The 25,018-nt window shown below is 42.4% G+C and overlaps 1 protein-coding gene across 1 annotated transcript in view; it reads right to left on the bottom strand.

Annotated features, from left to right (window-relative positions):
- arvcfb (ARVCF delta catenin family member b) overlaps positions 1-25,018 on the bottom strand; it is a 123,477-nt gene that overhangs the window by 33,231 nt on the left and 65,228 nt on the right. Inside the window, exons 6-10 of the mRNA XM_076104787.1 lie at positions 21,791-21,974; positions 12,402-12,519; positions 12,087-12,258; positions 10,301-10,318; positions 8,297-8,368 (exon numbers count right to left, since the gene is read on the bottom strand). Coding sequence (XP_075960902.1) covers positions 8,297-8,368; positions 10,301-10,318; positions 12,087-12,258; positions 12,402-12,519; positions 21,791-21,974 — 564 coding nt within the window. The remainder of the gene's footprint in view (positions 1-8,296; positions 8,369-10,300; positions 10,319-12,086; positions 12,259-12,401; positions 12,520-21,790; positions 21,975-25,018) is intronic.

The raw sequence follows: 25,018 nt of genomic DNA, 5'->3' as shown, positions 1-25,018 counted from the left end.
CAACCGTTTATACTTCCCCTTCTTCTGCTCCTCTCTTTCATGGCTGTTGTGTTAGTCACAGGAACGTTGTAAAAGTACCGGTACCTCGGCCTTTCCGCTCTTCTGCTCACTTGCCTACACGAGCGCACAAATGTGATGCTGCATAAACGTCAGTTAGATCCATAAAACACAATCCAAAGCATCATGCTCGCCTGATGTAACTGACTGATTTTACGGTGAGAGTAAAACCTCAGTCGAGAGACAGTTTGATTGGACGCCTGCCAGTACTAAACTCTTCTCTGCTCCATCTGACCCTCCCCTTTGACTGTATACAAGGACAGCAGTCCTTAGGGTGCATTTAGGCACAGTCTAGACTGTTTACGACCAATATTTCATCTACTGTTTGCCAGTAAAGGGACAGTGGCAAATTCTGGAGGGGGGTATTTCCCCCCCCCTCACTAAGCTTCTGCTGTAGCTCCACCGATGCTAGTCAGCGTGCCATTAATCTGCTTTTAATTAGATTAAAGCGTCTCCAGCAGAAACAGGAAGCAGCGCTCTTGCGCCTCAAACGGGGCCAAACAAAGGCTCCAATTGACAAGTAAATCTCACTGCGCTTCATCCTACTTCTCTGGAATCGTTCTTGTCTCGTAATTATCCCTTTGCTCCAACTGCTCAGGTTTGGGGAGTTGGGGGAGGCAAATGACATGGTTAATCATCTGAAGAGGCTGAAGTTGCCGGCTACTGTGGATTCCCCACATTTTTTAGAATCCCACAGAGCCTCGTAGGAGGAGACGCACTGATCTGGGCACTGAGATTCTTGGGGGTTAGGAAAGTTTAAACAACTTGAGAAACAGTTGATCACTGATGCCAAAGTGGGTGGAAGTGCTGCTAGGTTTATGCACTGCCACAGAGGAAGTGCTGGGAATGATCCTTTGCCTACTATCCTTTACCAAGCACAGGTGGATAAATGCTGCTATGCATCAACACACACAAACACACATGCTAATCTGCAAGGACCTCATTCTACTAATGATGTGTAGAGCAGCCACTCTAAAATGAGACCTCCTAGGAATAGCATTATGCAAACCTCCTTGCATTTCCAACAAAGCACAAGGTGGTCCCACTTAAATAAACCTCTTGCTCCCTTCATTTGTTTTTTTACTCCTCGCCATATTATCACTCCTTTTCATCACTGCCTGTGTGTGAGGATGGTGGCGAGTTGAAAGTGTGTGTGTGGGGTGGGGGGGGTTGCAGTAGCAAAAGTGTCAGCTGCAAGTCGCTGGCTATCCACATAATTAGCTCTTTTTCTGTATTGTGCAGTGCTTATTTTTACTATCAACATTTAAGGTGGGAAAGTCATGGGCATGTGAGGTGTGTCGGGTTAGCCGTGGCTCAGCGGCACTCCCCACAGCTGGTGTGGCAGTTTTAATCTCAGGTGAGGTGGTGAGGGATTTAGTATCTGGAGCATATGGTATAAGCACATGACACAATACTTCATCATGACACATGCATATATGCACACTGTTGCCATGCCGTGTTCCCAAATGAACTGAGGCACTGTCAAAACATAGAATTTTACAAGGAACTGTTTTCTTATCTTTCTCCATCTAATGAGAGGTACAGTAGTTATGTCTTCCCATCATCAAATATCACCAAATATCCTGGATATCGACACTGCCATCTTGCACTTTTGACAGCAGTCAAAGTAGTGAATAGTCTAGTAGTGAATGGGGGATGGCGCCACAGAATTGAGCCAATACAGTAGCTAGCACCACAGTAGCTACGGTAGTAACAACCATTATCCTGTATCTTTGTAAATACATGTATCTGCATGTCTGATAAAAACACACGTGATCTTCCAAAAGATGTTTGAAACAGCAGATAGAGAGTTAAAGTTTAAGTTACATCTCCTCTTGGTGATCATACTCTGCGCATAATTCCCGAGCCTCCGACTACGCTATCACTCAGAGCAGCTGTCAATCTATTGGAAAAATTAACACTTGAATGAACATACATCGGCGGGATAAGAACATAAGAGCATGATTTTTTTTGTTTGGTCCATGTTCCATCCGCTAACATGGAGGGGGCGGGATTTATGACCTATACTGCAGCGAGCCACCAGGGGGCGATCAAGATGATTTGGCTTCACTTTTGGGGAAGATGTCATGTCGTCCATCTTTATATACCTCATGGGCACTGGTGCTGGCAGTGGTTGCACTGATCAGGGATCAGATCAACGCTGAACTTCCACTTAATAAAAGCGCTAGAGAGCCGCTTTCTTGCTGTTGCTTCAATGTAACAGGAGGAAAGATGACTTTGATTTTAATGGCATTGCCACTGGGTCTATTTTACAGGCTGTTTACCGACGTAGTTCACAGTTGGGCAGAGTTAAGATCACTTATGCAACCTGAAACAATGGGTGAATTTACATCTTTTTAACATTTGGCTAGAATGCATCTCAACAATCTCATTTCAATCTGTCTCGAATGCTTCTTGGCTGCAATTCCATTTCGGTTTTTTGATATCAGATAGCTATACAATCTGCCCAAGTCCCATGGAGTGAGTGTAAATGAGGTAATATACCATCTGTGCCTCGACTCAGAGGTATCAATTATCTCCACTTGGGGCACCCCTGTGCAAAGTTGTTCAGTGCAGGAAAGTGTAATACAAACTATCAAATTATGTCAGATGTTCTGGTTCGAGGTTTTTGTTTTATATTTACTTCTCCTTTATATAACTAGGAAGTCTCCTGAGATACAATAACTCTTTTTGGTCTGTTTGTTTGGATCCCATTTAGCTTTGCCTTTCCGTTTGAAGGTTGCACCAGAAATGGAACAGAAATATGAAACCAATTAGTCACTCATCACACCTCGTGATACACTGGCCTCCTTTTCTAATAGAGGAGGATTACCTTCCCTCCAGACGTGACGGCATCCAGTATAAATGTAGAGGTGATGCTATGCACTGCTGTATATTAGGCATGAAGAAGGTTAAATACTGAAGGAAATGCAACGACTGAGGCAACAAAAAGACAGAGAGTGATATAAGGTGCCAAACAGTCTGGATCCAACTCTGTGTGGAGTGGACACTATGTGTCAAGATAGCAGCTGAGAGGGAGAAAGTGTGTGTGGATGTGCGCGAGCATGTGTCCATACAAGTGTTATATGTGTGTATGCATGCTATTTGTTTGTGTGCACGCTTTGTATATCATTCCGGCTGCACACGCTCACGAGGTAGCCGTCTTCATTTGGTGTCTCACTTCACCGTGAAATGTGGCGGCAGGAAGTGAGGTGAAGGACGGACACGACTGAGTGTTTATTCTGAACAAAAGGGTAAGTGATTCCCAAAAGTGGTCAACAAGCAGGAACTCAGAAAGGCCAAGAGTCAGCTTTCACTATCTGGGTGTTGAATTCTGCAACCATGAAAACGAAGGGCGACTTCATAGGACTGCTGCTTGGAATTTGGGATGACAAGTAAATTATTAATGATATTCTGCTTTAACTAGGGGTGCAAAGTAGACGTAGAACAGGGCAAAACGTCCCCTCCCATTGGAATTGTGCAACTCGGAAGCAAACTTGGCAGCACTTAATGACGCAAAGAAGCTTTATCTCGAAAAACGGATCTGCTTGAACATATTTGCTCACTGCGGCAGGACGTTCGTCGTGCCTTCGGGCGAGACGATTGTTTTTCTTGCCGCAGATTACGAGCCACAGAGATATTGCAGTAGGGATTAACAGAAATATTTCTCCTCCACAACAGCAGAGACAAACAATGCAAGTGTAGCTCAGTTTTATTAGTCCTTATTTCAACTGAGCCTGTGACTTTTCAGACTTCAAGCGCTGAGATGCATCAGAGGCTGAGATGACTCCAATCGCAAAGCAGTCATTGTTCATTATACTACGAATAGAGATCTCCAGTGGGATGATATCAAAGAGTGTTATACAATGCAATACATAACAGCTCGCACTAGTGTTGTTTGTCAACGCAGAGACCTCTCCGCAAATTAAATGCTCAGCTTGCAAGACAAAGCAGCGAGACACGTTACACAGTTGTCGTCTTGGTAAACGCTGCTGTTTTATCAATTGCTCGGAGTGCAAGGCAAGGGGAACACAATAAATCTCCCAGGGATGGAGAGAGCACTGAAGTGGCAGAGAGCAAGAGAAATGAGAAGTGGTAAGAGAGGTAGAGGGAGAAGGAGAGAGAGAGAGAGCAAGAGGGCAAAGTCATGGAAAGCAGCACTGATGCCTATCAAACGCAGGGCCTTTATTGCTTCGTCAGAATGCCCTTGTTGTCAGATATGACTAATTAGCACTACTTAATGCAGCTGGCATTGATGACAAAAAGATTCATCATGGTGGGAATAAACTCTGCCAGAGGAAACAGCGTTCTTCCAAGAAGTTTCCAATTATTTCCTCGTATAAAAACATAATAGTGGTGCTGGCCAAGAGGTAAAAGGTAAAAGGCAATCAGGAGTTTAATATGCATACTCTTGATTGATCTCACTATAATGCGCCATTGACTGTCGGCTGATATATGAACTCGATGTGAGCAGAATTGAAACTTTCCACCAACAACTCACATTTGACATTTTTTTCTTTATAGCCAACAAATAAAGGAATTATTCTTGTTGCTGTCAGTAGGTCACCATCATGTGGAACTCGTCTTTGTATGCATTTCCCCGATTGTGTTCTGTACATTTACTGTGGTCGCTGGAGCTCATTGAAAACACACCCACATGCTGAGAGAGAGGATGTGAGGCTCTTCGCTCTGCTGCATCGTGACACCGCTCTGACAATACAGTGGAGAGGGACGAGGGTAAGAAAGAGCACATGAAGGGAGGAGGTGAGGCAAGAGATGGAGGCTGCATTGAATGTAAAGGCTAATTCATTTGAAGCACTGTGTTTCTCTCAGGAGAGCCACCAACTCTTTCTATATTCTGTCCAACCTCCTCTTCAGGTTGGAGGAAACCTATCATTTTAACCTCAACTCTCAGAGAAAAGGAGGCGAGATGTGCGCACACTCCGTCGTCACACAGAACGCCTTCTCCTCTCTCTCCCTCTCTCCCCCTCTCTCCCCCTCACCTGACCTTTCTCCAATCTAAAGGTTTGCGCTGTGGTTTCAATTAACTGTTGGGAAAATCATCCCAGGAGGCGCAGCTCTGGACGGCTCTTTAATGAAATGCGCCTTTTCACACTTCTTAATTACTTTTGTTACAGCCACCCCTCTCTCTTTCTCTGCCTCTGTTCTGGGCGGCATGAATAATGGACGTCTCTACTGATGTGTGTGCCTGCAACAGGTCCCATTTCTGGTGCACCTGCACAGACAAAGTAACTCACTCAATCAATTAAGGTCGACAAAGTGGCCACATAATCAACTAGAAAGACGAATCACATCATCAATCTGGCAAGAGACAAGTTTACTAAAAACACAGCATTGATTTTTGAGATATAGTCAACAGAATGTAGAAGAGTGGGTATTGATGTTTGACTAATATTAAACAGACGTGTCTGGGTCAATGCTTGTACACCTTCAACCTTGGTATTTACTTTGAAAAGAAAGTTATTGAATTTTGTAGCATCTAGGGTGTCAGACCAGGAATTGCAGCGGTATTATTATTACTATGAGAATACTTTCACTCTTGAGGACATTTATTATTCTTTATGCTAAGCTAAGCTTACTGTCTCTGGACTGTAGCTTTATATTTACTCTACAGACATGAGAGTGGTTTCAATCCTTTTATCTGACAATCGGCAGGAAAGTGAACAAGTGTATTTCCAAAAAATGTCATGCTATTTGTTGAAGGGGCTAAAAAAAAACATCACCCAACTTTGCAGTTCTAAGGCCTTGTGCTTTCGCTCTCTCTCTCTCTCTTATCCTTTACACACACACACACACACACACACACACACACACACACACACACACACACACACACACACACACACACACACACACACACACACACACACACACACACACACACACACAAAAAGATTAATCATTGCCCACTGCCAGGTCCAGCCTGACCTCCCTCTGTCTGACATCAGATCAGGACCGGGATACACATGTAATCTGCCATATCTCTCTTACCCATCGCCACCGAACGAGAGATACTCTCTCTATCTCTCTCACCACAGATGACCAGGGGATGTGCTGTCGGCGGAGTGTTGTGTACGTGCCTGACACGCACAAACATTTTCATAGACAAACAAACAAGGCTTCCTGATGACCTTTATGGTCTCGCAGTCGCCAGCACTTTCACCTCTGATGTTTCCTGAAGAGGAAAAAGTGATAAACGTGCTTTAAAAGTCAATGTGGGTTTCGCTCTAGTGATTAAGCTTATTATCCATGCACCTCACTGTTGTTATTCGCCCGTGAGTGGAGCTAATAAACGTCAAATATGATGTGTCTGTCTGTGAGCGAGAAAATGCCGAGTGCTCTTTCCAACGTGAACCCACAAACACACATTTCAACCGTGTTTGACATTTAGGCCTATAACGATAATTGCTTTCTCTGGATTCAAAACTCCGAAGGGTGTTGTTAGCACATTGTGTAACGTAATCGCACCACAATTGTAACCGCTATAGATCCGCAGTCTCAGCATGCCAGCTTGGCTTTCACCCATGAAAACCCAGTGAGTGGAAAATATTAATTATCATCCTTGGAGCTCATCTGCTTTCCTTTACTTTGGGAGCGATTAAAAAATAGGCAAAATCGGCTTAACTTGAAAAAGCACAGCAATTAATTGTGATCTAGTTTAATGACAGCCCACTTTGCTGTGTTAATGTTGCTAATTAACAGTCAAACAGGAAGTGGTATTGACTTTCAATGCCTGCCACTAGACATTAAAGAAGGTGCGGATTTTCTAAATACCAGATAAGGATGTGTAACATGTGCAGACGAATGCCACGGACACCGCTAGACACACACACACACACACACACACACACACACACACACACACACACACACACACACACACACACACTTAGCCACACATTATTGATAGAACCAGTTGCAGAGTCAGGGGACTAAGCTGTACTTCTCAAACCACTGATCACATGTTATTCTACAATATTTATAGACATGGCAGATATGTATATAATATAATACCAGTACCAAAATATACCAGTACATAAATCAGGACAGGAGAGTAGCCAGTTACTATTCTCTGGTCAAGAAAAGCACAGTTCCTTCAACCCAACACCAGTGCATTCACCTTTTCAAACAACAACAAAACACCTCTTGCTATCCACCTTTGTGTGTTTGATTTTGGGAATATGCTGATTTGCCTTATAGCAGAGAAGATTGACCTCACTCTTGTTTATACGGTAAATAGGAAGCTAAAGCCGGCAGATGGTTAGCATTGCTTAGCACAAAGACTGTCTCTGTCCAAAGGGGACAAAAGTCCAGCTACCAGCACCTCTAAAATGAACACAAGATGTCCTGTTTGTTTAGGCTGTACAAAAACGTAGCTGTAAAAATGAGAATTTGCTCTTGAGGGGGTTATCATTTGGAATGTGAAATGTCAGACACGTCAAATGGCTTGTTTTGTCTTAATCAACAGCCTAAAACACAAAGCTATTACATTTTCAATTATGTAAAACAGAGAATCATCAAATCCAAACAGAAAAGCTATAACCAGAAAATGATTGACTGACATTCATGCTTGAAAAGTGACTAATGGATTATCAAAACAGAAGCAGATTTATCCCACAAATGAAACAAAATTAATGTGACTTATTATTTTCAGCTCCAATCTAACTATAAAATGACATATACAGGGACAGAAGATTCTGTCCATATCGCCCACTCCTAGAACCAACAGTCACTAATGAATTGTAGCACGGTACAATGCAACAGATAACACAATGGATTCCATTTAGCTACAAACTTGATAGAGCTCAGAATACAATAAGAGGCTGCTTTTTATTGCCTTTTATGTCCCAGTGCATTGTTGTATTTTACAAAATGATTGCTTTCAGAGTTAATGCTCTCACAAGCCGCCAACAATCGTCTGTCACAGTGAAGGCACAAAACCATCAAACAAAGCTAAATTGCCAGACCGCCTCTCTCCGTCAAAGGCCTCGCACGCTTTTGTTGCCCCACACACCTGACCTGTCCCCAATCAAACCAATCACACTCACGTCTTCACCAGCCTTGCTGTCCGAGATCTGACTAGTTTCCTGTCTGTCTCGTCCTGCAGGATAACATCGAAATAAGGCGAGTTATTTCCAGACTGGCTCCCTCTGCTACATTCTCCCTCAGGAGCGAAAGCGTTAACGGAGGGATGTTTTTCTTGACAGAAAAGTCCTACCTTTTGAGGGCTCCGAGCGCTTGGGCAGATCCAGTGTGTCGTAGTTTTTGTCGTTCTCGCCGTTCTTCCTGCCTGGGTAGAGGAGAGAGGAGTAAGACGAAGTCAGTGCCACATCCTAGAACAACTTGTTTATAAAAGACGATGTCGTTGACACCAGGGTTGGACCGATACGGGTTCGGAAGGCTGTTATAAATATTTTTAGACTGAAGCTGAAAATACAGTAGTTTATATTCAGCGTCTTTAAATGTAACCATGTTCATGTTTACATCATAACTGCATTATTTTCATGATATAACCTCTCCATCTCTGAAGTGACATATCGGTCTAACCCAGGTCTACACACCCACCAGCAAAAAGCACGAATGTGTGCATGTATACACAGTGCAGAGAGCTAGAAGCGTGATATGTTCAAGCACACACAAACTGTACACTCCACACTGTCTGACGTTGGCTATAGAACACTGGCCGCATACAATCACATACATACACTTTCCTACAGTAACTGTAATGCAGTGGAAGAGGGGAAGTGGAGTGGGGAGGGGATGTGGGTGATTGCAGCTCGGCCGGCTAGTGGTCATCTCTTGCCGAGAGTCAGATGATTGGATCAATATCACTGTCATGTCGCTGTGCACTAAACATGAAGCTACAGCCAGCAAGTAATTAGCTTGGGTTAGCATGTAGACTGGAAGCAGGGAGAATCAGCATGACTGTATTGAGGTAAAACAAATGAGAGCGGGCCAGCCTGGCTGTTTCCACCACTTCAAATCTTTATAGCAGCTAAGCAAATTGACTTCTGCATCCAGGTTCATAGTTAATGCATCGACATTAGAGTGGTATCAATCTTTTCACCCAGCTCTTATAGCAAGAAAGCAATTACGAGTATTTCCCAAAATGCCTTTAAGTACTGAAGATTGTTGGCTGATGTGCACATATATTACTCCCAAAACAAAGCTAAATAACTGTAATAGTAATTGCCCAGATTTGTGTTTCAAATGTGGACAATCCAAGAGAATATTTTTCCATCGTGCCTGGGAATGTAATAAAATGAAATAAGAAGTTTTGGGAAGAGGTGAAATATATGATGGAAGAGACCTATGGAGCCCACGCTTTTATTATTAGGTTGTTGTATTAAGGTAAAACAATAACTATTTAAAAGTGGGTGAATTGTCTTGAACCTACAGGCTTGGAGATGATTGATATGATCTTCTGCTAGGAGCAGGATGAGAGCCTTGCAAACCTCACTTCAGGTTGGACATTGTTTCTCCTACAGCTAGTAATCAACTATGTGTTTTATCTATTTTTTTTCATTATTGATCTTATATTTATTTAATTTTAAATGTATTCTTATAAAATTTTATTTTTTGATATAATTAAGTCATGTTTATGTTTCTTGAACATCTAATAGTAGTCTTAAAAAAACTATTATTCAAAAATATTTGATATTGGCAGCTTCAATACAAATCTGTTTCAGTAATGATGATCCATATCATTCAAAGCCTCCTATACACACACCCAGACACACACACACACACTAACAGGGTCTAGCAGAGCTTGACATTTATTCTTAAACACAACACAAAGGGATCGGTGAAAAGTCTGATACAGGAAGTAGCAGCCGGCGAGTCAGGATTAGTTTTAACTAGAGTATAAAATGTTTTACATTTCAGTTAATTTCAATTCAATCATAGATTCAGACTAAATAGGTTTGGGTTTTTAATTGCTGCATCTTCGACTCATTTGATTAGTCAAGCTCTACTTTACATCCCGATGGACTTACCCGTTTCATCAAGTTTGATCACCTTAACCTTTCAACTATCTCAGAGGAACAAATCACTGTGAAGATTGGGAGGGGTGGAGCCTATAATACTCAAGTCCTTGGAAGTTTCTCAGATTTTTGGAAGACACCCAAAACTACTTCTAACTACATTCTACAGCCAGGGGTAGAAGAGGAGGAGGAGGGTGAGGAGAGCTCAAGTGAGAAGGGCCGGGGGGGGGGACACTCACCTTGATTAAACCATTCCTCTATAGTTAGCCAAGGAAGCAGCGGCAATGCAAAAAACACAAAGCAGGGAGAAGAGAGAAGAGGCATGGTGAAAAAGACGTGTGCGTGTGTCAAGAAGCTGAGCAATAGATGAACAGTTTTACAAAAAGACGGCATCTTTTACTAAACAGGGAAGATTAAAGGGGGAAGGGGAAGGGGGAAAAACTAGAAAAGAAAGATGGAGAGAGCAAAGAGAGGAAAGAGGCTAAATGGGACGCTATTAGCAGTCCATAGCTGTTCCTGAAAGCATGCTCAAAGAGTTGGCATCAGTGGGATGGCTTTTTAGATAGAAAGAGAGAGGGAGAAGGAAGCCGTCAAATAGCCAGAAACATAAAAAAAATAGGAAAAAACATGAAGAAAAGCTAGCCAACGAGAGAAAGGAGAACGAAAAGTCTAAGAAAGAAAGAAAGGAATCAGCTTCCATTGTCAGAGAGGAGAGTTGGAGAGAGAGTCACAGTGAAACACATACATAGCAACAGCACCAACTGTAAGCGTCATTAAAGTCACTGCCTGGGAGGAACAGAGATGTGCTCAAAGAGACGGAAATAACAGCCACAAATCAGGCTGTTTAGGAGCTAAAACAATGCTTGAGCTGCTGAGCGCGTGTTGAGCATAATGGTATATTTAATACTGAATGTGACATTAAACTGAAGAGGAGGCCAAACGTAGCCTACTTAAGGTAACAAATTGCCAAGCATAACGCCGACAGTGCTGCTTAACCACCCGCCTCCATGTTCCTTTATAGCCACGTTTAATGTTTCTGTATCTGAGCCTCGTTTTTTGTCAAAGAACACCTTCAGGGTCTGCAGCAGCTAAACACCTCTCATTATTCTAAGCGCGTGTGTGCATGTGTGAAAGTATTTATGTGGTTAATTGGTGTCTTTATAACTCTGTATACATGTAAGCTAGTGTGTTCTCCTGACCCCTGAACCGAAGGGATTCTCCAATGAGCCGTTAGAAGCCGAGGGTCACTGGCTGGCAGTTACACCTCATTGGCTGACTGATTAATGGCAGTCATTAATGTTGTACAGTAGAGAGAGAACAGTGTCGTTGAGCTAACAGCCTGGGAGAATGCTGATGAAGACGCGTGCGTACATTGCACATCTGTTGAGGAGAATCAATAATGGGAAAAACCTCCTGAAGCAGCAGACGGTAGCACGATACACGGCCATTACAGAGGTGTCTCATCATAGTGCTGCATTGACGGTAAGAGGTTACTGTGACAGTTAATATAAAAACCCTATTTTCAAGAGACAGGAGAACTGTGTTTGAGACGTCCAACGTATGAAGTCTATATGCACATTCGATGTGACAGATTACTACACATTTTCTAACAACATCGTCATTATCAGAGGGAATTTATCTGAGCCCAGCACTCATATAAAACCAACAACAAACAAAGACAGTAAAGAAGACGAGGACAAAGTAGAGACTGGTATATTCAATCCAGCTGTTTGAATCACTGCTTTGCCTTTCTGTCAATTGCATGAAAAACAAGTAAGCAAAAGAAACAATAAGAAGGACTATAAAACCAGCACATGCAGCTGCTACCAATCATTAAACAAAGTGTTCTACACTTTAAAGAAGCTTTTCTAATGAATCATAAGTTACCTGATATGCAATACAAATCATTCTAATTTTCTTCTATTATTAATTTAACAAAAGGCAATAATCTCATTTTGGAAGTCCTAAAGTTTACAATTCAGATTAGCGGTTACCACATTTGTCTCTTTCTTTCCTCCTTCTCACCTTTGGCCTTCTTGCCTCCGAAGCAGCCGGCGTCATCCTTTTTCTTCCTCTGTGGTCCTGCTGAGCCAGGAGCCTGAAGCGCTGAGGGGTCCTGGAACCTTTCGGCCCCCGGCACCTCTTTGTGGACGTGGTAGGACAAGTTCCTCATAATACAAACACAGTTCTCCACAGACTATGGGGGAAAAAGAGACAGAGGAGTTCTCATCTACAAGTACACCTGCATAATACTTCAATAAGATCTCAATAAATACGAGACATCTGTATTCATCATTTGCCTTAACGGATATGTGTTTTAGTGGGCGAATCAGACACTACCTTGTTGTCCATGTCTTTCTTCCCTACAGCTGATTGGAGAGCGTGCAGCAAGGCGTCCACCAATCCCTCGCATTCCCTCAGTCTGCGCCGAGCCTCTGCCCCGTCTGAGCTCACGTTTCTTCAGGAAAATAAAGTCATAAACACACAATGTTAGTCGGCATCAACCAGATAGAACTACACCGCTAACAGAACCTGCAGCCATTTGGCAGCAGATGATTCAGATTGTGAGGGTATATACGTATATATGTATCTTCTTGAATATACAATACAATATACTAAGATCTGTATGGTATTTGAAGGAAGTCAATATCTTAAACTCAACATATTTATGATCCCCCAAATCTGACAAACCACTTAAGCAAGAGGCAGCACTTTCTACAACTGCTAGTGGTATAATTGTTAATACAACTGCTACTAGTAATTTAACTTAATGGATAGTATCAAGACAAATCAAGCTTATTTTGTCATTGCAATCATGAAAACTGTATCTCAACGAAACATCACAGGTGACAGAGGCACAGGTGACTACATCGCTCAGCTGTTGTGTCAGGACCATGGACAGCGCTGTTGATTGTCGGGGGTTCTTATGTCACAGCAGCGCCGTCCAGAGAACTGAGACAAAGGGAGCGGTGGAGAGCGATGGACAGACACAAAGGTGTTTTATCCTGCTTGCTTAACCACATTGTAACAAACAGGACATATAAAACTAACAACACAGATTAAAAAACTGAGCGCCATAAAAGATCAGAGTTCTTTTGTTGTTGTTTATTCATTCATTTAAGCGTGCAACATTACTAGGATCTAGTACCGTCAAGTTTAATGATTCCCATTTGAAGACGTTGACAGACTGGACAATGACAGATGGCAGATGTATGAAGATTAAAAAGTCCAATATTAGCAATCTAAAACCTGTCTGAGCCAACCTTGGGATTGTCTGGCCCGTAGCCTTTATCCTCCCTGTCTGCCTCAATAGTACAATGTAATAAAGCCGGACTGCTTCAGGAATAATCTTAAAAGAATGATGAATATAAATTTCATTTTTTGCTACAAAGGGAAATGCCATCCGTGTTACATCAGCCTGCGCCCTTAGCACAGCTCCTATAAGCAGACTGGCAGCAGAGCGGGTGCAGTCTTAGTGCGGCTGTCTGACTGACTGTGAAAGGCAAGGCTTTAAAGAGGGTTAAGAGAAAGCTGGAGCTCCCTGCTCCTCACCGGGGACTTCATTTATGAGGGCTTCCAACCCACCTAATCCCATTAGCCGGCCCCCAGTTACTACTGGGGAAGAGTGGCAGCCTGGTGATGGTAAGCAGAGCTGGAGTGCTTTATAGTGCTGTGTGGACAGAAACACACAACCAGTCCTACAACACTGCTATATAATGTTCCTGTTTCACAAAAAACAGACACAACTGCAAAGTCATAATGCTCTGTGTTTGACTTATATTAGAACTAGTGCCGTGCCCGTTCAAAACGTGACACATACACATACAGACTCATTGATTTCCAAGTCAGAGTGGATTTACACCTCCACATATTGACCTATACAATGAGTAAAACTCTATACACACAAACACAATCACATAACCTGCCTTACACCTTCTTATCCTCTTGGCCAGTGCATGCGTATCTCTGCCATTCGTCTTTGGAGTGGAAACCCACAGAACCATCCAGCAGTTAGTGCTAATTCAAAGTAATCTTTGGTAGAGACCAGGCAGACAGCACCGGACATCTGGACCCGCTCATAAACTAAACCCATTCGTCTCCAGCTGTCAGAAAAAACGGTCACCACCTCCCCTGTAAATGGATCCGGAGGAGCAACCGCCTTGGATTTATTTGACAGGAGTGTGTTTCAGGGCAGACAGACTGAAGAGTTTTATTGTCAGCTGTTTCATTTTCAGGAGTCTTTCAGGGAGCAGTTGTCTCGGTCCAAGGTTTATGGACGTGTGCATCTGTCAGTGGAGACAGTGCGGGTAGGCGCTGTTATCGCCGGACAGGTTATCTGGCGGTGTGATATTTCGTGGCTATAGGTGATGATGATTATTGATCTATCTGCGAGTGTTCCATCTGTTGTTGTGTTACTGCACATTCTCTCCATGTGAGTAACTTTCATGGCACCCTTTCACAGTGATTCTTTATGTCCACCTTTATGTCCACCTCCCCTATTAACTTCAAATAACTCCACAGATATCTGCTATAAGAATTCAATTTAATAAACTAACAAAACAAATAACAGTGAAGTGAAAGATGTGATATATATGAAGTAACGACATATTAGATGACATATTGTCCAGTATTAGCATAGAATAATAGTTTTAATTGGTCAAATATGTGTCTTTTATTGTGTTTAAAAGTAAATTGAGCTATGGTTTTAGCTATTCAAGATGGATTCTGTTCTTATCCAATAGCTTTTCCTTGCATATGAGGTATTCTGGCATGGTTAGCTTCCCCTTCACACAAAAAGCCTCAAGCCAAGTAGCTTTAAGTTGAATTGGCTGTCTGAATCTGAAGCTTTTTGTTAGTTCTGTTTAAAGAGTCAACCTCCAATGGCTTCCTCTGCGATTCGCTAGTTCGGACTGCTGTACCCCAGGAAAAAGTCACTACGATAACCAGCAACCATGATGTATCATGTCACCAATCCTAGCAGCAGAATGACAGCATATACAAGTGGGGTTTCAGCCATGCTAACACTCTGCTGGTTGTAGCGATGAAGATTGGAAGATAGAGACTGCTGAATTCGGTGATCCACTTATCCTTTAACACAACCGCAAGATTGAGACTTGTGGTTTTATGTGAAATGTCTCTATCAGAAGGACTGTGGTACACAAATTCATGTCCCCCTCAGGATGAATTGGAACAACTCTGGTGATTCCCTCACACTATCATTCTGTCAAAAGGTTGATTTATCCAATACTTTGGTTTATGGCCAAACACCTGCAACACAAATTACATTCCCATAAGCCTCAGCAGAACTTTGTGTTTATTGCTAATTAGCAAATGTTAATATCCCAACACCCTAAACTATAATTGTGGATACGGAAACATTAGAGCACACCTGCTAAACATCAGCACGCTGTCATTGTGAGCAAGTTAGTATTCAGCCCCAAAAAACACTGCGTCTTGTTAACACTTGTGTTGCTGTTTTAAAACTGTAATACAGCTATGTAGTGTAGTGTGTAGCGTTGTTGCTTGTAGCAGTTTCAATAAATAATATTTAATTAATGTCAAAATATCTAACAAAATATCATCGCTACAAGTGAAACATTAAAATGTACTGTATAAAAGGAAAGGAGCTAATCTTGCAGCCCTTGCTATTACCACAAATCATTACTGAATCTCTTAATCCACTAAGAGGCGGTAGGTATGATATCCATGTGTTTGAAACATGCAGTAAGTAAGTCATTTATCTGATTCAGACCCCAACATTTTCAGATCAAGAGACATTTTAGAAAACTGCGCCGAGGAAAAGCATTTTTTGTTTCCTTCTTTAACAGCAGATCGATTTTCTGTCGATGACGTTACTGAAAAAAACATGTTAACACTTAACTTTTGATGGTCAAAGAAAGAATACGGTGACAAAATACCATATGACAATGATAGGGCAGTTCAAAGAGAAACAGGAACATTCTCATTTCTTTGACAACCGAGTGCAGAAACACAGCACAGACACGGACCGCCTGTCACTGCGATCTGAATGTGCCTATAGTGTGTGTGCTTTATCAGATGAAGTGTGGGTGTGAAGGACGCTCAGTCATGTGGCCATCAGAGGACAATAGAGCAGCTGAGACGAATAGACTGGAGATGGACTTGTGGAGACTGATGGAGACTGATGGAGTCGTGGCTGTCCTCCGCTAACGTCCTGCAAGGTCAACGGCAACGCTGCAGGACCATATGTGCACCCTGGGGTTGGGTATCCTTTACGTTCTATCGATCATGATTTAATTTCAGATTCATCTTATGGATTCTGCCTAGACCCGGCGGCAGACATAAATCTGTGGGTGGGCATCTGATTTCCTTAAGCGGGCTCAGTGTAAACATAATAGGTGGCGCACGTCAGTGTATTGATCAGGTTTATTATACAATTATAAACACATCCTCCCTATCTATACGTAGCATATGTGTGTCTAGAATTTCAGGATACAACAGTGAAGTCATTGACAGTAAATATACGTCAGAGTACCTGGACTGCCGAGGAAATGGAACGCAGCTATTTTCTGGGCCGCATCCAAGAAGTGGACGTAATGTCGGACCAGCAGAGCGATACAGGTACTAGTAATATAAACCACTTGGGCTTAGCTGACTGTAAGGGCGTCCAGGGGGGGATCAAATGTATAAGTATAGTATAGCAAGTATATTAATGTATATATGTATATATATTATTTTTAAATAGCAAATAAAACAAAATGATTGGCCGATACATGACGTGACTACATCGCTCAGCTGTTGTGTCAGCACCATGGACAGCGCTGTTTGTTGTAGGGGGTTCTTACGTCGCAGCAGCGCCGTCCAGAGAACCGTGTGAAAAGGAGCGGTGGAGAGCGATTGATAGACGGACAAGGGTTTATTATCCTGCTTGTTTAACGGGGTTGTAAATTGTTTTTTCGGCCCTATATTAGAAGGGAAATGATATGAAAGTTAAGGAACAGTCAACAAAAAAGAAAGAGAGAGAGAGAGACTTGCAAACAGCTGTTCCTACGCACCTTCACCTGCTGGTTTTGACTGTTAGCATCGTTCATACATATAAAAAAGGGCTCCCTCTTAGTAGGCTCTGTTTGAGTTTACAGTGTACAGAGCATGGGATCACACATCACAAGCTCCTGACTCTATGGGGGGCACAGCAGGTCTGTGGGCGGGCCAGGCCCCCCCCCCCCGGGGCCCGCCCATAATGCCGGGCCTGATTTTAATCCTCGTTCAAATTCTCTCATATTATCTGAGCCAGAAAATAGACTAGAATGTGTTAAAAGCCAAATAACAGAAAAGCCCTTACCAGCAGATTTCCGCTGAACTCAAATCATAGACACGTCAGACTTTTCAGCATGTCACAGTTGGTAAAGCACAGGAGTGAACAATAACATGAATGACGTCTGAATTTCATTTAGCTGCTTCAGTTTCAGAGCCGTGGTATTGTGCATGCTGGCTTACTGTCACAGCTCACTGAAATAGAACAGAGTCATTGTTATTAGTCACACCTCTACCTTTCCTTCTATGACAAGTCAAAATGACTGCCGTGAAAAGGACTCGTTATTCAGTCTGAAGTCGTATTTGCTATTGCATTAACAATAGAAGTGTCACCTCATGGTGACGAAATGAAAATTCAGGAGATCACTAAAGTTATTAGGATTCATCATTTGGGAACCATGGGTGTCCGTACCCAAATGTGTTCCAATCCATCAAGTAGAGAAAAGACCAAAATAAACACCGTCTATGTTAACATGTGCAAGTCACACGTGTGTTTACTTGAGTTGGACATCCTAACATTACATTATCTCTGTTTCATTATACTATATAATTATTTACATTATTAAAATTCTGCACTCGTATATCCAGCTGAAAGAAATGCTTTGTCATAAGCATCACTAAACTAATTAACCCTTCTGATCTGACAAACCGATCCTAAACACTACACATTTGGAAGCACTGGTGCATGTGGAGGCCCATCACTGTTATCTCTGTTCTTGTACTGGCACCGGAACCAGCTCTTGATACCCAACCCCAACACCACCAAAGACAACACACACACACACGCACGCACGCACGCACGCACGCACGCACACGCACACGCACACGCACACGCACACACACACACACACACACACACACACAGAGTTTCCCCTTCACTGAGCCCTCAGTGTAAACACTGTAAATAAGCTGCCTCCTATCGACAGAAGAGGCTATTATAATAAAACTATCCCCGGCTTTATTGAGGTGCAAGCCGCGTCTCTGTTGGCGTAAGTAAACAGATTCTCCCTGGCATCAGCACTTCTCCCCAGCACACAAAAAACCCGGCGTCTAGGCAACTGTGGGCTTGGTCACAGTTACCATGGAGACATATTCGCGGCCGCGTCGAGGGTCGAGGGAGGGTGAGCACGGGGGAGATACTGTGTGATATGTGGCATCAGGGGTGGCACTCTTTGGATATAGTGTTTTGGAAGACGATGAAAAACATACAGTACATACACACACAAAAAGAAAGAGAGAGAGAGAGAGAGAGAGAGAGAGAGAGAGCATGACAGATAATGAAAGACATCTTGAGAGACACAATGAGAAGCAGTACGAGGCAGTGAGAGCAGGGTTCCCACTGTGGCCCAGATGGAAAATTCCATGACTTGTCTCTGACTTTCCTCGGCTAAATCAGAGCACTTTCAACTCAGCAGAAAATGTTCTGAAATTACAAGCAGGTTTCCATACTTTGTACAGCCAGAGACAACTAGCTGGAAAGCATCTGATGCAGAGCAATAATGTGTGAAATACATTCTGGTACTTTCTGTCTGAGCTGGATTTGGATGTCGTATTGTTCTGGATGTCAACCAGCACATCGCAGCGTCTACTCCGGGAGACGCTCTGCCCTGGATTACAGTCTAGACGGGCTTGAGAAAAGCACAGCCAGGCGTGAGGCGTGATAACGCCACATGCACACTCTCTGTCTTCCGCAATTTACTACAGTCTGTCATTCTGAGTTGAAGCCAAAATGACTGCTTCAGCAGGGAAGGTAGAAGATAGGAGATACTTGGGAGAGGGAAAACAGGAATTCGAGACTCTTGCGCTCAAGTCGTCAGCCTCAGCTGATGACAGCATTTATAGACCGAGGCAGAGAGCATGTTTGGCTGAGGTTTCGCCGTGTCTGAGGTGCGCTCCGCACTGAACTTGCATTGAATTTGAATATCAGGTATCATTTTGAAAACAGGGAAGCTTTTAGATTGTTGCTAATAAAACCTAAGACAAGTAGAAGCTGGAGAGGCAGTATTATTATATGGTGATGTGATGTTCTGTAGTTTGTAGGCTGTAAATTATATGTATATAAATGTTTGGGGCACACAACAGAAAGAAAGAAAGTACGGTTACTGCCACAAAATAAACAGGACAAAGATGTTTGTGTTTCAGTGTGGACAGCTAACTTTTAGAAAACAATCTGAAAACTCCACCGTGGATATGACCATGTTTGACCATGCATTACTGTGGACATTGTTTGACTACAGGTCACAGGTCAAATGGATTCAGCACTTTCTAGTGAGGCAGCAGTTTCCTGCTGATGAACAGGTTCAAGCCAATCAATCATCCCGTAGCTCTGCTTCATCGGACGAGAGCAATGTGACTGCAAAGACCAGTATACGCATTAGAGCCCCCCAGGCCTATCGCAGACCTTCACTTCTTAAAACAAATGGAGCAGACAGGGTCAGCGGCATGGCCGAGTTAGTCACACCGCTTTAACATGGAGGCATGTCACCGTGGAAATGGAGAAGTTAACACCACTTTGAATGACTGATCTAAGAACAACTCCGGGTTCCGATTGCAGTCACTGAAGACAGCATTCCGGGTTCAGTGATGGGAATGCACTGTAGCTCACGCATAAGGGTTAATGACACACTCATTCAAAATTCTATGTTTTTCATCCCGATTAACACTGATGCGCGCATGTTGTTGTTTTTGCTGACCATCAAAAAGAGAGAGTGCTTTTCTAAAAAAAAAAAACGGAATCAGACATATTGACTTGTTGTCATGAGGCAACGATTTGCACTGCAGGCTCAATTTATCTTCTCTCAGCCGTAATAAGTTTGAGACTAACTTCATTTGTGTGCTTATTTAATTGCAGCTTGTTCAGTTACCTTCTACTGCTACTCATTGGACTCAGGGTGGAGTGGTTGTAATGTTACCCAGCGCATATTAGAATGACAAGATACGAAGAGAGGAACATTTAAAAAACAACTTCCCAAAATGCCGTAGATAGATGTCTTCTGAAGTGATAACACAATGCACCTTACCTGTATGTGATGAAGCTTGGGGGATGTCATTAACAGTTTGTCACCCAGCAATCTGCTGCAGACAGACATCCAGCATACATACAGATACAGCATCTGCCGTATCGTGAATTCTTTTAGTACCTGAGAACTAAAACCTGACCCTGGTCCAACACAATATAGTCTCATATATGTCACACCTGTCCCCAGCTACAACTGGTATCATAGTAAAAGCAAGGATGTGTGTGTGTGTTAAGGATCCCCTCGATAAAATCCAGGATGATCTCTAAAATGTGTCCACATGCTGTAAACTTAAATTGACTTTAACCTGAATAAATCTGCCATCTGTCTGCACTGTTTCTGCCTCATGTCTATCTGTGTCCTCCCTGATTTAAAGCTGGTTTTGCCCAAAATTTCAATCTGCTCAAACTTCAAAAGACAGCATCCTGGATTCACACATTTTTCATATCCGGACTTCTTGTTTAAATTGCAGTTTTGCTTCCTCTTTGTGCTATTCCCACTTTAGACTTCTTTAATCGGAGGATAGCTTAATCTACGGATATTTTTATTCAATTGATTGATAAACCAATTTGGCTGTAAAATGTCTCCAACGTATCCGATCACGAGTCCTAAACTGCAAAGATATACAGTTCACTATCACATATGACACAATAAAACATCAGATCTAGGGCTGTTACATTAACCTCAGTACTGTACTATTGATGAGCCAACCGCAAGATGGTTTCTGGTTGCGGAGGGTTGTAAAATATTCAAATTTCAGTAAACCGCTGCGCTCGTCAGTGGCAGTTTTGTACCCAGTCGTCCAACATTCTGTCTCATAGCAATCACAAAAAAACAAAGTGTCTCAGCTGGAAACAATGCCACGCCTCATTGCCCTTCTTTGTTCTGCATTTAACAATAAAGAGATTTTAAAACTGTCATCTTTGTCATTTAACAAACCCCAAAATCAAAAATACATCATTTTCTTCTTGTCTCCTACCTGTAGTGCTATACATCAATCTAAATTGTTTTGGTCTGTGTCACCTAGTTATGGAGGTATCTGCCATATACTGTACATGTGTGCCTTCTCTCCAATATAATGGGACTCAGCTTTTGGTGCTAAAAGCACAAAAAATATAGATTTGAATTTGATGAATTTGAAATTGATTTCAATCTTTCAGTCCATCTCCCTGCAACCAACTTGAACTAGAACATCTGCAGAATAATTTTTCCTGTAATATTCAAGATTTTAAGTTTATTCTAGAGTTTGACGATATTGTGTACACATGTGAAAATGACAAAAGCATATTTGTTATAAACACTGAAACCCAGTGTTATTAAATTCTTGTAAAATGAAACATTTCTCTCAAAATTCGTATTTAAATTCAGACACTATTTTTTAATAAAGTCAACATCAGCTTGATTCATGTCTAAACCTACCTGAGGCAGCCGGAGGTGTTCTTGAAGACGGTGGTCCACTCGGCGTCGCGGGGCTTTGAATCCTCGTTTGGTTCGTGCTCCCAACCCGAGTGGGGAATAATAACCTCGTTGGTCAGGGTCTGCAGGCCGTGGTTGATGATCACCATCTTCAGGGGTTCATAGGACGACAGATTCCACAAGGTTCCTGTCGGGGAATTAAATAGAAATTAGAAGAGATATTAAGAGGATAGTGATAGAAAGGGAAAGAAATAGGTGATTTGGAAAGAGGATTATAAGGAGAAATATGGAGGATAGAAGAGGAATAAAGAAGAGGAGGAAGGTGGAAGAGGAGGAGAGTGAAAGTGATGCAATATAACGACAGCTGAATAGCGGCAAAACTGTAGTGCAGACTTTAAGATTACAATCAAAACCACATTAAGATTGGAGGTACACCACTTTTGAAAAAGTCATATTGAACATTATTAAAACAAACTGTAATAGTTTTATTATTTTCCCACGAGGGCTTAGCCGACTATCACAATGTTGTAATCCACACAAAGTTCATAGAGGACAGTACTCACTGTGATATTTCTATAATACTCTTATGCTATCGCTATTGGAACAGTGAGGTTACAGGAAGTAACCTTACGATGCTTAATCTTACTTCTCAACTAAATAATATACCACTTGGACCTTAATGCATACATATGCTGTATTCAATAGAATTGAACTACTTTGGCAAAAAGCACACAGACGTGCATCCATCACCTGCTCTATTCTCTCATCTAAACAATCCAAGCAGGAGAAAGCATTTTCTATTTACCTGAACACCTCTCTAACAGGCAGCCTATTGCATACTTCTGCAGAAGAGGTAAACTAAATTGAGCTGGGTCTGTGCATCCTGAGGTTTCACAAAACAGAGGCGGGCAGACAAAGCAGAGCGGAGGACGTTGTTGGCAGCATAGCCAGGCAGCCAAACCCCGCAAAAATAAAGGGCTGCGATAAAGCGTCAGCATCAGATGGGTTTTCACTCAGACACATAGAAGCTCTGCGAGGCAGACTCTGGTTTGAGGAGAACAAAAAATGTTACAACAAAAAGAAAAAAGAAACTTTGAAGTCCATGTTTGATGTGGACAGAGTTTCTGTTTTTATTATACCATCATCCTGATCTCTCTCTCTCTCTCTCTCTCTCTGCCTTCATCTCTCATCACTTATCTCACTATTTCTTTTCTCTTTTGATATTCAGGCATGTAGTTTGCATTCTGATCTGAAGATCTGGTCGTCCAAAGTTGGGGTTTACAAAGTCTGACAATGTTGCCATCATTGAAAATATGCCAAATTAGTTAATGACAGTTCCTGTTTGCAATGTGCCCATGGATGTACAGAAAACTATCACTGGATTACTTTAATTATGAAGAAAATATGACGTTTAACAGTAGATATAAGGTGCATAATTTTGTCCTAATTGGATTTATGCACGTTAATTCTCTCCTATAATATAATATAGTTATACAGAGGATATTGGTGGTAGGCCAGCATGGCCGCATTGGGGCAGGAAAGCTACACTTCCTAACCCAGAGATGGAAATGGTAAATAAAATGAAATAATAAGGACATCGAGGCTGGTTGGACAGAACTAACGAAGTGGGAAGAAATTGGGAAAAAAGGAATCTCCACCAACCAATATTGGACCCGCTCTCTCCAACCCCCAAACCATGGTGGGCCCTGCAGCTGTCCAGCCCCCCTACTGCCGTCCCTGAGCCTTAATTGGCTCCATGAGCTGTGTGTCACACCACTGTGACAGCTGGCTGTGTTGGTGAACGGTCCAAATCAGCCATCCAGACTTCAATAGCCAACTTTCAGCTGTGTTTAGAACACCAGCAGGCTCCTGTCCTTTTAGCCTCACACAGTAACTTTGCCTCACGTCTCTCCCTCCACACCCCCTCGTTTAACTGTCCCACGCCTCACAGTTTGAAAACGCCTGGTCCAAAGAGAACAACAACTGGGAGTTACAGCATTACGATTAAACAAACGCACGCAGGAGAGCTCAAAGACACATGCACTTTGCCTGACATGAAGGACCTGACACACTCGTGCACATACATACACACGCAGACAGCCACAGTCCGATTCCCTCTTGCCCCACAATAACAGACCATTAGCAGGGCAATGAAAATGTCTCGCCCCGTTCTTTAAAACAGTTTCTGTACATTTTCCAGATGGTCATTATTTCCTCTATTAAATCATAAATAAAAGGCTCGGCGGACAGGCCAGGGCTAAAAATAAATCCATTCCTTCTGGTGTGGTTGGGCCTGCAGGAAACTTGTTTCCTTCGCCAAGACGTTGAAAAGGGAAAAATAAAACGTATTAGACTAATCTGCATACTGTGATCTTGTGATATTTGAATGCGGCTCACGACCTTTGCTACTTAAGCCCATCACAGTGGCTTGTCTATCGTAACCTCCATTCCCTCTGTGGTTCCGGTTGGTGACTAGACCGGCTTCCTGTGCGTCATAGATCACCAGGCGACCAGTATCTTACTGGGAAGCCATTAGATGTGGAAGCTGAGGTGAGGCTCCATGGGCCACTTTCACACACAAACACATTATTGCGATGCAGGCTATTGAACACACACTAAAGCCTCAAGCCAACTTAATAGAATCCTGTGTGCTTAACAGATCATGTTTATGGGACTGGAAGTTCAGTGAGAAGATTTAACATTTTGGACAGTGTGAATGATGTGCTGTGATTTTACTCAATAGTTGTACTCTTTATATATCCCTATATAGACACAGGCCTTGTATGCCCATCAATAACCTCAAACTATCCACTTATTGTGTCTTTGTCAATGCCAAAGGGCCTACGGAGAGAAATTTGCTTCGAGCAAAAGCTGGAACAAAGCATATTTTCTTTTTTTTTTAATGAATGGATTTTGTACCTGGTCGCTGATGTACAGTAAATAAGTTTAATAACAAACTAAATAAACCTGATTCACAGAGCTTGTTGGGAAAACATGACCTGAGAGTCAACATTGCCCGAGAGGCTAATTCCAGGGCAAAAAGCCCCCGATGCTCGAAACAATGTTCAGGTAATTACATTGCTGAATAAAGGCTGGTTTAATTTTGTGCTTCATGTGTTTACTGTAAATTTAAAATTGATTTTGTTTTGCCCCCCCCCCCCCCCCCCCCCAACCACTTTCATGGTACGTTAAACTTGGACGAAAACAAGCTGAGATGTTATTTAAACATAT

This window comes from Anarhichas minor, unplaced genomic scaffold (assembly GCF_050575085.1).
Source record: "Anarhichas minor isolate MPS153535 unplaced genomic scaffold, ASM5057508v1 ptg000030l, whole genome shotgun sequence".
NCBI lineage: Eukaryota > Metazoa > Chordata > Actinopteri > Perciformes > Anarhichadidae > Anarhichas > Anarhichas minor.
Note: the sequence above shows the minus strand (reverse complement) of the source record. Positions and strands in the feature narration are given on the sequence as shown.